This window comes from Geospiza fortis, unplaced genomic scaffold (genome assembly GCF_000277835.1).
Source record: "Geospiza fortis unplaced genomic scaffold, GeoFor_1.0 scaffold171, whole genome shotgun sequence".
Taxonomy (NCBI): Eukaryota; Metazoa; Chordata; class Aves; order Passeriformes; family Thraupidae; genus Geospiza; species Geospiza fortis.
This window is the reverse complement of record NW_005054313.1, coordinates 9,994,080-10,009,638: the sequence shown is the minus strand read 5'-3', so window position 1 is coordinate 10,009,638 and position 15,559 is coordinate 9,994,080. Positions and strand designations below refer to the sequence as shown.

Here is a 15,559-nt window from a genome sequence, read left to right as displayed (position 1 = left end):
GCCCTCTGCTTCGTCGACCCCCGGCGCTTCGGGTCCTGGCGCCTGGGGGACGCCTGGCAGCCGGAGCGCGGGCCCTGCGTGGTGTCCGAGTACCAGGCGTTCAGGTGAGCGCCCCGAGAATCGCCCCCTGCTCGGCTTTGGCCGCTTTTCCTGCACAGACATGTCCAGGGGACTCTTCTTGATGGCCCGTGCTCGCTTGCAGGGAGAATGTGCTGAAGAACCTGGAGGACAGGGCTTTTGACAAGCCCATCTGTGAGGTTCTCTTAAACCAGAAGTATTTCAATGGAATTGGGAATTACCTGCGTGCTGAGATCCTGTACAGGTAAGGTGGGTTGAGCACCCACTACATAGTATTATGTAGTTTTGGGGTTTATAGTCTAATTCATAGAAACTGTGTAAGTTCTATTAGACAATCTGCTCCTTATGAAAATTTGTTTACCACTCTTGTCTTTTAATTAAAACAAGCCTCAACTCTATGTCATGCTGTAGTCGTGTGAGAAGGACTAAGTTTCCCACTCCTGAGTGTAGGAAGTAAAATGTAGCTAGAGTTAGAAAGAGCCATCAGGGGTAAAGAACCAGGAAACTGCAGTAGAGGGGTACAGAGAGTGGGTGGGAATTGAGGGAATGCATTTTTCCTAAAATGTGGAATTGAAATGAAATATACCAACTAGACATTGAAACCTGTCGTGAAAATGTGTCCCTCAAAATAATAGATTGTTATGGACAACAGCAGTAGAAGCTGAGCACCCGCTGACCTGCCACGGAGGGAGGTTTAGGCTCTCAGGGTTTGCTGGAGCTTGCAGCTCCTTGGCTAAGCCGCCGTGCCTCCTCACCTGGCAGACACTGGAATGGCAGAAGCCAGGCTAAGGGCTGCTCTGTAACTCTCTCAGGTTGAAGATCCCTCCCTTTGAAAAAGCTCGGACCGTGCTGGAGGCCCTGAAGGAGCAGGAGCAGGAGAGGAGGAAGAAGGTGGGGAGTACCAGGTGCTTTCACAGGCTCAGGAGGCAGCAGGTCTCCAGACAGATGCCAAAGGCAGGGGTTTGGTTGCCCGTGGCCCTTCGTGATGAGCTCTGCCAGTCTCCTGCCCTAAGGAAGTCTACAAGTGTTTTTGGGGTGGGTGGAGAGGAAGAGGTGAGGGAAACAAACGCCTTGCAAGCTTAAAATCTCCAAGGGGAAGGCTGCAGTAAAGCCCAAGGCTGATCTTGTGGCCTCAGAGGAGAGGAAGTGGCTATTTTAAGCCTGAAAACAAACAACACGACCTGCTGCTGGTGTTTTTGGTGTTGGCCCTCTTTCATGGCTTTGTAGCTGTGTGGTGAGCTCAGGGCTGTCATGTGTGGAGAGCTCATCCTCTGGAGGGCAGGAGATGGGGAAGAGGATGGGAGGAGAGAAGCTGAGGAAGCAGAGGTAGCTGGCAGGTGACTTCTGTGCCCTTCTCCATGCCTGCAGGATCCTTCCCTGACGCTGAGCAAGAAGGTGAAGCTGAAGCAGGAGAACCCAGATCTGCTGGAGCTGTGCCACAGCGTGCCCATGGAGGTGATCATGGCAGGTGAGGGGATGGGGCTGGCAGGGAGGGCAGGGCTTTGCATTCTCAGCATCAGGAGGTTTGGGGGCCACCCTGACATGGTGATCACAGCTTCTGCTCTGATTGTGTCCTTTCCCTGTCTCCCCTCCCAGAGAAGCAGCTCCTGGACCCCGAGCACCCCGATGATCACGCCGCCTTTAAGGACTGGCTGCGCTGTTACTTGGTGCCTGGCATGAGCTCCCTGCGGGACCGCAGTGGCAGGACCATATGGTTCCAGGTAGGAGCCTGGAGCTGGGGAGCCCCCAGACCACTCCTCCAAGGGGACACTGGGCTGTTTTCTGCTTGCTGAGACTCCCATTACTCTGTGTGGCTGGGGGTCTCCCTCTCCATCCAGCCCCTGGGCATGGGGGTGACAAGGACCTCCTTTGTGGTGGGCAGCCAGCTAATGGATGGTGAGCAATCTGCAGCAGGTGGAGGGAACAGGGGGTGTCTGGGGGGTCTGTCAGCCCTGTTCTTCCCTCCTGGACCCTGTGTTTGGGGCCTTGCAGGTACAGGGAATGATGGCAGAGTCCCCAAGGCAAAGGGCAGGCAGAGCAAGCCCAACTCCCCTGTCTTCCCAGGGAAATGTGGCTGTTTCCCTATCACTGCAGTGGCTGGAGGATGGAGAAGGGTCAGGGATTCTGCTGCTGCTGCCTGCAGAATGACTGCACCCCAGTCAATGCTCTGTCCCTTCCTTACAGGGAGAGCCTGGCCCCATGGCTCCCAAAGGTGAGTTTCCTCTCCCCTTCCTGTGGGACCCATTTCTCCTAGGAAAGCCTGTTCTTGCTGTGCAGCACAGGGGCACGGGCAGGAGCAAAGCCATTCTCTCTGGGCCGCTGACAGGCCTGTGACAGTCGTTGGCACCAGGGGACAGAAGCCATTTGTCCCCAAGGCTTCTTACCAGCATATAACCTGCCTGGGTGCAGCTGGTTTTTCACGCTGTAGTTCTTCACTCAGAACAGCATCCCCCACAGCAAGTGGGATGCTGTTCCATGTGCCATGGGCTGTCCCTGGGGGTGCAGGCTCTGCCTCAGCCTCTCCTCACCCCACATCCTCTGGTGCAGGGCAGAGACCCCGCAAGGTGCCCCGCAAGAAGAGCCCTCAGCTGCAGGCAGAGCCCGAGGCACCGAGCCCCAAGGTGAGCAGCTTTGTGGCTGTGTCTGGCTGTCCTGCTGCCCCTGCCCTGTTCATGGTGATGATCCCACATGGAGTTTCCCACCTTGGGAATCTCCAGCTCTGACACCCACCCAGGTCACCCCCCGTGCCCCGAAGCAGCGCCGCAGGGCTGCAGCGAAACCCCCGGAGCTGGAGGAGCAGGAAGTGAAGGAAGAGCAGGAAGAGAAGGAAGTGAAGGAAAAGCAGGAAGAGCAGGCTGAGAGGCCAAGGAAGGGACGTGCTGGTGGGAGGAGGACAGGGAGTGCTGCCCCAGTGTCTCCTGAGGTGCCTCAGAGCGTCAGGAGAAGCCGCCGCACATCGGCTCGCAGGGGCACAGGTGAGCCTGGCAGTGCCTGTGGCTTTGTGCACCCCTGGGGGCTCTGGGAGAGCTCCCTGGTGGCAAGGGGACAGAAGGGAAGGAAAGGAGCCCATGGGGCAGAGCTGGATACCCCCTTGCCCTCTGACTCCTCATTTCCCTCTTTGTTCTCCAGCTGCAGCCCCTGCCGTGTGAGTGTCACCTGCTGCCACCTCCCGAGGGGCATTTTAGGGGCCAAGAGGAGCTCAGGCAGCGCCTGGCCACGGACCAGGGTTAGTGCTGGTGAAAATGGAGCTGCTCCCTACCTGTGCTCACGCTTATTTGCTGCTGTGGCATCCTGCCAGTGTGGGAGGGAGAAGCTGAGCCTGGTGATGGGGCTTTTTCCTGCTGTCCACAGGCATTTCAGGGGAAAAAGGGCCAGGTCCACGTGTTGTATTGGACTCTGACTCTTCCCTCTCCCTCCTCCCTTTCTGGCTGCTGATCAAATCACTGTTTTTAGCTGACTAATAAAGTATTTTGTGTAGAAATCACCGTGCGTGCCTTTTCATGCAAAGGATAAATCCCTCTGTGCCCAGCCTCTTCTCCACAGGGGCTGGAGCAGACTTCCCCTCCACCTCATTCCCCCAAAATAAAGGTAAGTTCAGCCTCCCCAGTGCCAGGAGTGAGATCCTGCTCAGGCAGACACTAAAAGAGCAACTACAACAAACACCTGGGAGGAGGCAGGTCAGTGCAGTTACCTGGAAACAGGTTAAGAAAACAGGCTGGAGCTTGTTTTTATGTAATTCTCTTGATTTTTTTTTTAATTTCCTCTTCTGCAAGGGCAGTGCAAGGGGCAGGCAGGGGGAGAAGGGAAGGAGTGGAGTGTGTTTTTACACACACTGCTGGACAAGATGAAGTCTGTGACACAGGAGTCACTGTAGAAGCTGCTGGTCCCCAAACCTCTACAGCAGGAGCAGGGGCCACCAGCCTGTGTGCACCTTTGTCCACACTCAGATGAGCTCAGAGCTCACTCAAGACCACCTCCCCTGCTCGGGCAGTGGGCAGCTGTCCTCCTTCCCTGAGGAGCAGGGTTGTTCAAGCGCTGCTCTCCAACACTTGGGCGCAGGACAGAGGGACAGTGCCCTTCCCTGGAACTGCTGCCTTGCACAGCTCTTGGCATGGGGAACAGCTCAGTCTGTGATTTGAGCTCCCAGGGCTGGTCCAGGTGGCTGCAGCACCAGCAAGGGGCCATGTTTGGTGTCAGTGGCTCCAGACCAGGAGCACGGAGAGCACACGGAAGGGTGTGAAGGAAAGCCTCAGGCCCTGCTGCTCCAGGGGCAGGCGGCCCTGCGCAAGTGGACGCTCCAGGAGGTCACAGCTGGGGGCAAAGCACAAGGCTGAAGGGCTGATCTCCACCCCCACGCACCCCCAGCCCTTCTGCATGCACTCACAGCATCGCCTCCTTCACGGGGAGGGGGGTCTGGAGCCAGGCGGTGACTGTGCTGCCGTGGGCCTCGTAGAGCCGAACCACCACAGCCTCAGGTCTGTCCTCAGCCTTGGGGGAGTCCAGACAGAAGAGTTCAGACAGATGAGATAGGCACAGCCCCTCCAACACATGCTGCTGTGCTCAGCTGAGCCTGACCACCACTCGGTGTGGGTGAAAGAACAAGCCCTGCTCAACAGCAGCTCCTTAGCCCCTCTGCCCTCCCCTCCTCCACCCCAGCACCTGCCTGCTTGACAGTCTCCAGCACGATGGCAGGGGAGCTGACAGAGAAGGCACTCCAGGCTGGGCACTGGGCACGGCTGGCGGGGACCACGTGGAGGGGGAAATTCAAGTTGTAGGCTTGCTGAATCACACCGGCCTCCTGGAAGGAGCCTGCAGCACAAGAACCTCTCTCTGCTCAGCGTCTGGACACACACAGCCAGGGGCATGCTCACCCCAAGGCTCACTGGAGCAGCTCCCACCCTGCATGTCCCCACAGGTCACTCACCCCTGTGAGGCATCACAGCGTAGGTGAACTGGTGGTGCCCAATGTCTGCCGTGGCATCAGGGGACTTGGGTGACCTCAGCCTAAGGCAAGGTGAGGTTGGTTAGTGAGACCGGTGCCTTGGCAGCACCCACTGTCACCCAGAGCACTGTGACAAGACAGCTGCTTCCCGTGCTACCTCGAGGCTGGGCCCTGATGTGGAAGCAAACACGCAACAGCAAACAGACCCTGGACAGCTCTAGAAGCTAAAAAACTGGGGTGTCATCCGTGAAAATTGCAGCTGATGGAGTCAAACTGAAACAGGCAGTTTGTTCTAGCTTTGTATGCACCTGTAACATAAACACTCCTGTTCCTTTCCTCTCCTTAAGCCTCCCTTCCTGGTTAGCAAGAGAAAAGCTACCTGGTACAAATATGAGTCTGATCTCTCCTGAATTCTCTTTGAGCATGGTTCACGGAATTATTTCTAACTGACTAACATAATGTAAGTCAGCCAAATTTTCAGAAAACAGCCACCCACCAGACTATTTCCTTGTTATAACTGAGGTCATTTAGGAGCAGGTGTTGCCTTGACTTCCAAGGGACGCCTCAGAAGGCAGAGTGCCCCAGCAGCCCCCCTCACCCATCGCTCACTCACAGGGAGAGGCTGAGGACGTTCCTGTGGGCCGATGCTCCGTACTTGCAGTCGTTCAGCAGAGCCACCCCAAAGCCATGCTCAGAGAGATCCAGCCACTTGTGAGCCCACACCTGAGCAGGCAAAGGGATGTGTTGAGCACATGAGGCAATGCCTGGAGCAGGAGCAGCCCCGAGCAGCTCCCTCTCACCTCGAAGCGAGCCCAGTCCCAGGACGTGTTCCAGTGCGTCGGCCGCTGCAGGTGCCCAAACTGGATCTCGTAGGTGGCGTTTGTGCTCCGCACCTGCACGGGGAACTCCACCTTCAGGAACTTGTGAGCCTCCTTCCACTCCACCTAAACGTGTCAGCAGAAGGATGTCACCATGGGGGACTGACAGGCAGACACTGCATTTCTTGTGTCCCGCTGTGCAGCAGCCAGTGCAAGCCAGCTACAGCAAAAGCACACCAGAGTCTCAATGCGGATGAACTGGTGGGTCCCACCTCTACCCCTGGCCCTTGGGACCCCAGCCTTGGGCTGCTTGCTGCAGAGGAGCACAGGCAGCAGGGGACTCCAGGGAAGAATACAGGGAGGGGGGATAGAATTCAGGCCCAAGGTTCAGCTCCCCAGCTCCCAGCTGCACAGGATGTCAGCACCACACAGCAGCCACGGGCCAAACCTGGGTCAGGAAGCGGAGGTAGGGGCACATGGCATCCAGGATGATCTCCTGGGTTAAGGTGCTGCTTTTCCCCACCTGCAGGGAGAAGCTCACACTTCCCCGCAGGCCCCCAGCCAGGGTGATTTCCAGAGGCTTCAGCAGTGTCGTCACTGGCTTCCTAGAGAAAAGAATGAAGGCAGAGACAGTCTTAGCCTGGTAGATCCAAAACACAATGCAGCAGGCACTCACTTCTGCAGAGTGAATGCTCTCTCACAGCCAGGACTGACAGGGAGGCAGGAATCTCTGGGCAAACCCAAAATCCAAGTGCTGCATGCACTGCTCCTCTACCTGGTTTCCAAGTGATAATCCATCACATCCCAGGCATCCCAGTAGAGGGGAACATCATCAAAGAGTGCAAACTGGTTGGCACAGCAGCCATCTGGGACTGACTCTCTGAAAGAAAGTGGAACAGGGGATCAGCAGCATCAGAAGGACTGGCAGTGGAGAAAGGTGCACAGTGAGAAGTCCTGGGAGAGGTTTGAGGAGCTCAGGGCCAGGAACTGGGTGACACAGACCTCCCCGAGTCCAGCAGCTGAAGCGAGGTCAGGTGCCCCATCGCGTCCAGGCAGACAGCAATCACCCCATTCTCCATGGTAATGGAGCCATCCTCCTTGGGAAAAGGCCAGAAACAGGTGTCACAGACCCACACTGCGGGAGCTGAGGGCCTCCAATGCAAATTCAACATGTGGATTCCTTAGATTTCTCCTTTCAACCCTAACCCTGATTTCTCCTCAAACAACCTCAGATGCAGGGAACACAGACCTGAGGAAATCTGCCTTGTGCTTACCTGTTTCCTCACTGCCACAGGCTGAGGAGGCACAAATGGCTCCTGCACCAGGGCATAGCCCATGCTGGGGACTGTCACCAGAGCTGGAAAGAAAAGAGGTTCTGTGTGATGGTGTTCACAGGGGCCTCAGGTTGAGGGAAGAGACGAGGATCTGACTCCATGTTTCAGAAGGCTTGATTTATTATTTTATTATATATATTACATTAAAACTATACTAAAAGAATAGAAGGAAAGGTATCATCAGAAGGCTAGCTAAGAATAGAATAGGAAAGAATGATAACAAAGGTTTGTGGCTTGGCTCTCTGTCTGAGCCAGCTGACTGTGATTGGCCATTAATTACAAACATCCAACGTGGGCCAATCACAGATGCACCTGTTGCATTCCACAGCAGCAGATAATCAATGTTTACATTTTGTTCCTGAGGCCTCTCAGCTTCTCAGGAGGAAAAATCCTAAGGAAAGGATTTTCCATAAAAGATGTCTGCGACAGTTCTGCTCCAACACTTGTCCCAGACCGAACCCGAAGTGACACGACTGCTGCCCTGCTGCTGTCATGTCAGATCTACTGCCTCCTCCCATACCCTCCTCTTCCTCATGCATATATCAGAGCACTTCATCCCCTTTCAAGTCGTCCAAAGAACAAACTGAACAGTCAATAAAACCCTCCCCAGGGGAGGGAAAGGCAGAGCATTTCCCTGTTAGGAACTCTGATACAAGAGCTACTGCCAGGTCAGACATACCCAAAGTCTCCGCTCCGTCCGGCCCAGGCGTGGCGATCACCTCGGTGCGTTCCCAGGACAAGGTGTTCAACACGAGGCTGCTGTGGGTGCTGCAGGCCTGGGGCTGCAGCAGATCCCTGCACAGGGACTGCACAGCCTCCTCCTGCAGCTGAGCACCAGCCCTGCGGATCTCTGGGCAACAGAAGGGCCTGAGTTGGCTCTGAGAGAGCTTCTGGCACTCCCCGTGCAAATGTACACACACTTTATCCCCTTCCAAGCTACAATTGCTAATTATCATTAATTATTATTATCTATTAGTGATTCAAGTGTGTAATTATTCCGAACTTTGTTGTTACAAGATTACAATGAGCTGTGAAACCTCAGCTGGAAAATTCTGGTTACTGAAGCTCCTGCAAGCACCCCTGGGCAGGCAGAAACAAACCTTGCTGGGAATCTATCCTGGCAGGCCAGCAGCAAGCAGAAAAGCCAATAAATTGGGATGGTTCTCAATCCCTTGGCTGCCCTGCTAATCTAACACTATTTGAGACATGCCTGCTGAGCTGGCCCTGGCAGCCCAGGGCTGGAACCTCCCCAGCCCCACCAGGCAGGAGCTGCTCCCGCAGGTGAGCGCCCTCCTAGCCAAACTCCCTGCTCACCTGTGTAGTACTGCAGGGCATCCTCAACCACCAGCTGGATGCAGCTGCCTGGCAGGACATCGTGGAACTGGTTGAGCAGCAGTAACCTAAAACAGAGAGCAGAAACCAGGGAAGAAAGTGGCGGAGAGCACCAGATTTGTGCTGGCTTACAAGCTCTTCTCTCAAACAAGAACCCTGTTTGCAAGACAAACTTAATAACTGCTCCTGATTCCCCCATTACCCAACACTTGAGAGAAAAGGATTTTTTCCACAGCATCCTTTAAATCCCTTCATGTTAGTAGGGCCTGTCAGCTGCCAGGAAACCACAACCACGGGCAGTAAGAACTAGTTGTTTTTACCCCCCAGGGCTACGAGATACCTTGTTGCACAAGCTCAAACAAGCCAGAACTGGGGAGGAAGAAGCCTCGGTAGGAAATGAAGCTTCCAGACAGCAGAGCCGTGAGGGTTTGGTGTTATCTTTCAGCAGAAGAATCAAGCAAAGCAGCAAATTCTTTCCAGGTAGATTCCTGACCGGTTTATGGCAGGGGCTGTGCACGCACAGCGCTGCAGCACTGAACTCTGCCCCAGCAGCAGCAGTGCTCCTGCCCTCCCTCACCTCCAGAGCTGCTGGAGCTGGCTGGCAGGATACTGGAACGCTGTGTCCTGAGCCACAGCCAGGCTGCTGAGCACCTCCACGTCATGCAGAATCCGCTCACATTCCCGATTGCCCTTCTTTATCTGGTGCCAGTTAAGGACAGAAGGAAGATGCTCAGGAAACGGGCAGCTGGGAGTGGATCTCTCACACCAGCAGCAGAATCCCAGCTCCAGGGCAGGAGGGTTGGCTGCTTGCAGGTGTTGTGAGTTTGCTTGGCCCCCTTGCCTGGGATGGGACCCTCACCTGGGCCTGTGTGGTGTAGGTGCCATTGTGCAGCTCGAGGAAGAGCTCTCCCACCCAGGTGCACAGCTGGGATGATTCCTTCTCCAAGACAGAAAAGAGCTGGTCAGGAGTGGAGATCTGCACCCTGTGGGACAGACACACAGACAGTAATGAACTGGGGAGAAGCCTGTGACATGGCTAATGGTGCATCTGGGCTGGAAAGGTGTCAGGCCTCAAAATCTGCAACACAACCATACAAAGCATTCCACTCTTCCTTCTCCTACCCCTCTCCTTGTGACATTCCCCAGGCACAGCTGCTGTGCTGGCCATTCACCCCACAGCTCTCCTGAGGGGTCACAAGCAGTCCATGGCTGCCCTGTGGACCTGTTCTTACAGCTCTTGATGATGGAGAAATTCCATCCCTGAAAATCCTTCCCAGCCTTCTGCGTGCCCATCTCCCTGCCCTTCTCCCTTTCTTTTGGCACTGCTGAAGGCCCAGGGCTGGCTCAAAGCAAATGCCCCTGCCAGGAGAGAGGGTGGGAGCTCTCCTCTCACCTGGGCAGCCCATCTGTGTCTCTCATTCTCTTCATCCTGTCCAACATCTTCTGCGTGGGGCCCCCTCCTCCATCCCCAAAGCCGAAGAGGAATGCGCTGTGGTTCACACGGCCTTTGTCCTTGTTGTTCTTCACTGTTTTCAGCATCTGGAGGGATTTTTGGGCAGCTGCAATCCCCTGGCACCCAGCCCCAGCTCCCACAGCTCCATACAAGAAAGCCAGGTCAGTCTTTAGGGTGCAAAGCCCAGTCTTGCTGCTCTTCCCCAGCCCAAAGTGCCTAAATCAGGCACGGGCACATCTTGGAGTCAGGCACCCCAACAGCCTTTGTCCAACAATGCTGCCAGGTATCCTGCTCCCCTCCCAGGCAGGGCCCTCTCCCAGGAGCCCCCCAGCTGGCCTCAGGGGGCTGGCACTGCCCCTCCCATGCAGGGCTGGCAACCTCACTCACCTCTGCCACTCGCCCCTGCATCCCATAGGAATCACCAGGGGGGAAATGGGTCAGCACCTGGGACCCGTCAATGCCTTCCCAGAAAAAGGTGTGGTGCTGGAGGGGAGAGAGAGGAAAATGTGGTGCACATGGGCATGTCAGAGCCTCTTCAGGGTTCAAAGTGGGCCTTCACTTTCTCTCCAGGGAGGTGCAGGATGCCCTGATGGATCAGTTCAAGGAGAGGACAAGAACAGGGAATGCCACCAGGGCAGGGGCTGGATTTGCTGTCTGGACAGCACACAAATCACAGCTTCCTGTCTGGAAGCAGAAGGAATATCTAGGCCAGGGGCCTGGCTGGGATCTCTAATCATGTCCTTCCTCTCTCCTACAGCCTGACAGGACATCACTGCCACCAAAACCTAGTGACTTCTGGAAGCTGTGTTAGCTGAACTGAAGAGCTGTGGAACCACCAGGTCCAGCCCTGCAGCAGACTCCAGCACCCCCAGTGCATCCCCTGGGGAGAAGGCAGCAGAGCTCACCGGGAAGGAGTTCACCAGGTTCCAGCTGAGCTTCTGCGTGAGGAAGCGCTGGATCCCGGAGCCACGCATCAGCTGGGGCAGCTGGGCTGAGTACCCAAACGTGTCCGGCAGCCAGAACTGGGGCACAGGAGCACGGGGAGAGGGACACACAGGTCAGCCCAGCCTCATAAAGAGCAAGGGGTGCAAGGAGATGGTGGGTGAGGAAGGAGTGATGGAAAAGAACAAGCACCTCCGAGCAGATCCGGCCAAACTGCTCCTGGAAGAACCTCTGGCCCTGGAGAAACTGCCTCACCATGGACTCCCCGCTGGGCAGGTTCCCATCCTGGGGAAGGCACAGGGACTCCATGAGGAAAGCCAGGCACAGGGAAGGAGAGATCATGTAAGACCCCCACTCCCACCCACCTGACCTGGCAGATCGTGGGGAGAACCTCAGCAGGGCTCAGCAGAGGGGAAAAGGAGGAACACACTAGGGAGACCAAAGCTCCTTTCTCAGGGAATGATTTGGGAGCATTGTACTTTTGCCAGGCTGGACACTTGAGACAGCTGCTGTTCCTGGGCCTGGAGACCATCACCAACCAGACAGGCTCAGCAAAGGCTCTGCTCTCCCCTGGTCCCAGAGGATGGCACAAGGAGGATGTGGCAAGCCAGGCTCACCATGCTACTCACCATTTCCACCCAGGTGCCTCCCACGGGAATGAACTGTCCCTTGGCCACCAAGTCCTGAATGCGCGCGTAGAGCCCGGGGTAGCAGCTCTGCACCCACTGGAACTGCTGCGCCTGCCAGGGCACAGGGATCAGCCCCAGCTCCCCCACACCTGCCCCTGCTCCCTGCAACGCTTCTGGCTCGTTACTCGCTGCAATGCAAGCCTCTCTGAGCTCCTCAGAGAGACACATGAATGCAGCGGTTGAATTAAAGCCTTTAGAGAAATTAAGCTATATTAAGCCACACAGATATGAAGCAGAAGTGTAGGTTTGAGTTTTAAGTAAGTGCAAGTTACAGTTTTAAGAAAGTAGAAATATGTTTTAAGTACCTTAAGAAACTGTGTTAGCTACTAAAGGCCCTAAGGCCTACTTTAAAGTTCAGTAACTCAGCTCCACACATATCAAAAACACAGCAGAACTTTGAGTGCATCTCTAGAACAGACAGAACTATATGTGTAAATAGATAGAAGTATTCATGTAAATACATAAACTCATACACGTAAATTTTAAGTAAGAAAACAGCATATTTGTGTAAATAGATAATATTATATATGTGGGTTTTTAGGTAAGAACTGACACTACTTTCATACTACTTTCACAGATTAGAATGAAGTTTAGATTGGTTTAGAAAGAATGTTTTAGAATCGTGCTTTTAGCTTAGATTGGTAGTTTTGTGTATAAGAGTCCCCCTGTATTAAAAGGAACAAGAAGAAGAAAAGAAGGAAGAAGAAAGAAGAAAGAAGGCCGAGGTCCCTGCTGCTGCTGCTCCTGCACGAAGCCTGGGACTCTACACCAGAGAGCAGTTGTTGCAGCTGCAGCTCTTGCCTGAGACTCTATGCCAGAAAGCTTTTAGCATGGATTTTAATACTTTAGCATGGACTTTTAACACCTTGAACTCTCTGCCTTCAAGACTGATGGATTCATGCAATAAACAACTTTATAGCAACTAACAATTGTCTCCTTGAAGAGCCCAGACCCAAAACAGCCTTGACAGTGACATCCCCCCATCTCATTTTGCTGGAGAATCAACATGCCACGAGCAGAGGAGAGGTGTCCAGAGGGAGATCCCTCACCTGGGAGCAGGCAAAGGTGAGCTCTGGATTGTGCTCCATCAGATGGACCACGGTGACCCAGCTCCGGGCGCACTTACGGATGGTCTCCTCATAGGGCCACAGCCAGGCTGCAGGGACAGGCAGCCATGGTTATTACCTAACACAAGCTCCTCACGGAGCTGGAACCTCTCTGAAGCCCCTCCTGGGATGGGAAACCGAGGGGTGAAGCCCAACAGGTGGAAGACAGCAGGCTGTAATTCATCCCTCATCCCCAGTTCCCTCAGTGCTCCAAAGGGCACAACTAGGCAGACCCACACCCCCACACTGCCCCAGTGACAAACCAGCAATGTGGCAGCACAGAGAGCCCATTCCCTCCTCTCAAGGCGTGCCTGGAGCCCAAGGGCAGCCTGTTCTCCCCTTGGGCAGCACACCCTGGCCTCCAGGTGAGAGGAGAGGGAGCGCTGTGCTGCTCTCACCAGAGTCAATGTGGCAGTGTCCCATGGCATGGATGGTGTGCTGGCTCTCGCCGTTCCTCTGGCTGAAGATGGCTGCAGCCAGGTCACGTGCAGCAGGGAAGGTGGAGGGGTCTGTAACATCACACACGTTGACCATCTGGTTGGCAGTGTAGAGTGCCTGGAAACTCCTCTGGTTTTCCTCCCCGAGGAGCTGGGGTTGAGAGGGATAAAAGTATGACTCTGGCCACTGTATCAGCTCAGATGTTACCTGCCTCCAGGAGAACCTGCTACCTTCTTTCAACATCTATCTCAGGCAGCCATAACAGGTAAACACCATGTCTCTGCTTCACAAACACAGCCTTTGGCCTTTTCTCACATGCCTTCCAAATCCAGGTTCCACATACGCCCATTCCAAGGGACCATGGTTAACATATCCTGCTTTGGAGCAGAAAGTGGATGAAATAACACCTGTGGCTTCTCTAATTCAGTTTTCTCCTACTCTAGAATACTCTGAGTTGGAAGGAACCCACAAGGATCATCAAGCCCAGGCAGTGTCAATTGTGCTAAAGCAGAAGCAGCAAACATTTTCTCCTCCAAGGTCTCAGGTCACAGAACAGCAGCAGGAGAAGATGCAGTGAAGCTGAGGAAAAGGTGAAAAAGGGAAGAGGAGCTCCCAGACCTGAGCCATGTCCAGCAGTATTTCCAGATCCATCAGCAGTTCATAGACATCTCTGTTGAAGACAACCAGCTCAGCCTTGCTCAGGGTAACCCTCCTGTCTGGGTCTGGAGGGGCGATCATGCTGCCCTGGCCAGCTCCAAAGAGCCCATTGCAGGCCAGCTCCACGTACAGTGTCAGGCTGTGGGGACAAGAGGAAACCATCAGGGAGCAGGCACCAGGACACAGACAAGGACGTGTGTGTGTCCTCAGCCTCTTGGCTTCCAACAACACCAAGGTCTCCCAGCAGTGGGGGGCTCTGGCTCGCCTGACCACGCACCTGTGGGGCTCTGACTCTTTCAGGCTTCTTGTCAGGATGTAGCTGGTCTTCTCACCCTCCTTGGTCAATCCCTGCACAGGAAGATGGCACATTCAGCACGTGCCAGCAGAGTTCCATGACAGCACGCTGGATGGGCAGGATAAGATACCCCAAAGTCCAGCTGGACAGAGGGGCTGGTCCCACACGCTATGGGATAATTGTTGGCACAAGAACAGGAACAGAGCCCTGCACAAACCACGGTAGGGATTCCAAAGGTCACCCCTGTGTGCACAGCAGGGCACCTGGCACACCCCTGATCCGTGTCTCCATACCTGGACGGGCTGGGCATCTCTCCACACCATGCCCTCCCCATCGCTCTCCCAGACGAAGTGCACTTCCCGCCCTGCCCATGCCGGGGGGATGCTCAGCTCCACCTTAAACCAGCACGTCTCCCACCTGGAAGAGAGCAGGCAGCAACCTCAGTCCACTGTGTGACTTCTCCTTCTCCTGAGGGAAAGCATGCTCCCTCAGAGCCCTCCATGGAAAAACCAGAGTGGGGACAGCCCACGAGTTTGACGGAATTCACACACCTGATTTAACCTGTGCCCTTCTGAAACCCCAGAGAAACCGGCAGTGGCATCTTCTCTGCCCACTGCTGCGATAAGATTCTCCTCCCAAACTTGACAAGCAAACACATCCCCCCCAGAAGCACCAGAGACACAACCACGGTCCCAAGGATCTCTCAGCAGAATCCAGCAAGAAACTTGTCCCTTCCCTCATGAAATCTCCCTTAGGGCTTCTGAGCAGCCTCCTCCAAGCACTCAGCAGGGAAGATCGAGTCATGTCTTCACCAGGGAGAGCTTGTGAGCACTCACCCACACAAATACCTCTGAGACACGAGCTCCGACCCCAGCAGGGGCACAGCACCACCGAAACCTGCTACTCACGTGGGCCCGAAAGACTCTCCCACTTGAGCCGGCCCGAATTCCTGCGCCACAGCCTCCTCGTACGGGATGCGCCGCGGAGTCTGGAAGCAGGAGAGCGATGCCGCTGGACAGCGATCCCCAAAAAGCCTGTGGTCGGAGACGGTCACATGAACGAGATCAGTCCCGCTCGGACAAGCCCGGGGTGGTACAGGGAGCTTCCACAGCACGGCTCAATCGCCCTGCCACCACCCATCAGCCTCGGTAATATTAACAGCGAATAAATATTAATTAATTTATTCGCTGAGGAATAAAGGGCCCTGTTGGCCCCGGGTGGCCCCGGGAGGGCAGGGGGCTGAGGGGCTGTGCCGTGGAGCCCGGGGCAGCGCTCCGTGCCCACTAAGGAGAGTGTGTGTGTGAGATTTGTCCCCTCAGCGTGAGCTCCCCGAGCCCCCGCACCCACGGCCGGCAGCGCCCGGGGCAGCGTCCCCACCCCGCGGGGACACAGCGGAGCGCCCCGGGGGTGTCCCGGAGAGTCCCCCGCCGCCCACCTGCCCCGCAGGTTGCAGTCGGTGGAGGGGGTGTCGGACA

General features: G+C 55.3%; 2 protein-coding genes across 2 annotated transcripts in view; one reads left to right on the top strand and one right to left on the bottom strand.

Annotated features, from left to right (window-relative positions):
• The window catches only part of NEIL1 (nei like DNA glycosylase 1), a 4,137-nt gene extending 592 nt beyond the window's left edge, over positions 1-3,545 (top strand). The window contains exons 2-10 of the mRNA XM_031055923.1: positions 2-104; positions 203-322; positions 891-969; positions 1,447-1,546; positions 1,675-1,799; positions 2,263-2,290; positions 2,626-2,699; positions 2,813-3,053; positions 3,208-3,545. Coding sequence (XP_030911783.1) covers positions 2-104; positions 203-322; positions 891-969; positions 1,447-1,546; positions 1,675-1,799; positions 2,263-2,290; positions 2,626-2,699; positions 2,813-3,053; positions 3,208-3,227 — 890 coding nt within the window. The 3' untranslated portion in view covers positions 3,228-3,545. The remainder of the gene's footprint in view (position 1; positions 105-202; positions 323-890; positions 970-1,446; positions 1,547-1,674; positions 1,800-2,262; positions 2,291-2,625; positions 2,700-2,812; positions 3,054-3,207) is intronic.
• Positions 3,546-3,803: 258 nt separating this feature from the next.
• MAN2C1 (mannosidase alpha class 2C member 1) lies at positions 3,804-15,557 on the bottom strand (the record flags this gene model as incomplete). The annotated part of the gene is given in 27 exon segments (XM_031055922.1): positions 3,804-4,278; positions 4,281-4,389; positions 4,463-4,566; positions 4,742-4,887; positions 5,003-5,082; positions 5,634-5,743; positions 5,821-5,964; positions 6,287-6,443; positions 6,614-6,718; positions 6,841-6,935; positions 7,113-7,195; positions 7,852-8,022; positions 8,487-8,572; positions 9,082-9,203; positions 9,364-9,487; positions 9,898-10,043; positions 10,345-10,440; positions 10,863-10,979; positions 11,092-11,184; positions 11,529-11,639; positions 12,638-12,744; positions 13,093-13,282; positions 13,751-13,928; positions 14,067-14,137; positions 14,378-14,501; positions 14,993-15,118; positions 15,520-15,557. Coding segments are annotated over 27 exon segments (3,273 nt in total), but the record flags the coding sequence as incomplete, so codon positions are not given.
• Between the last annotated feature and the right edge of the window lie 2 nt (positions 15,558-15,559).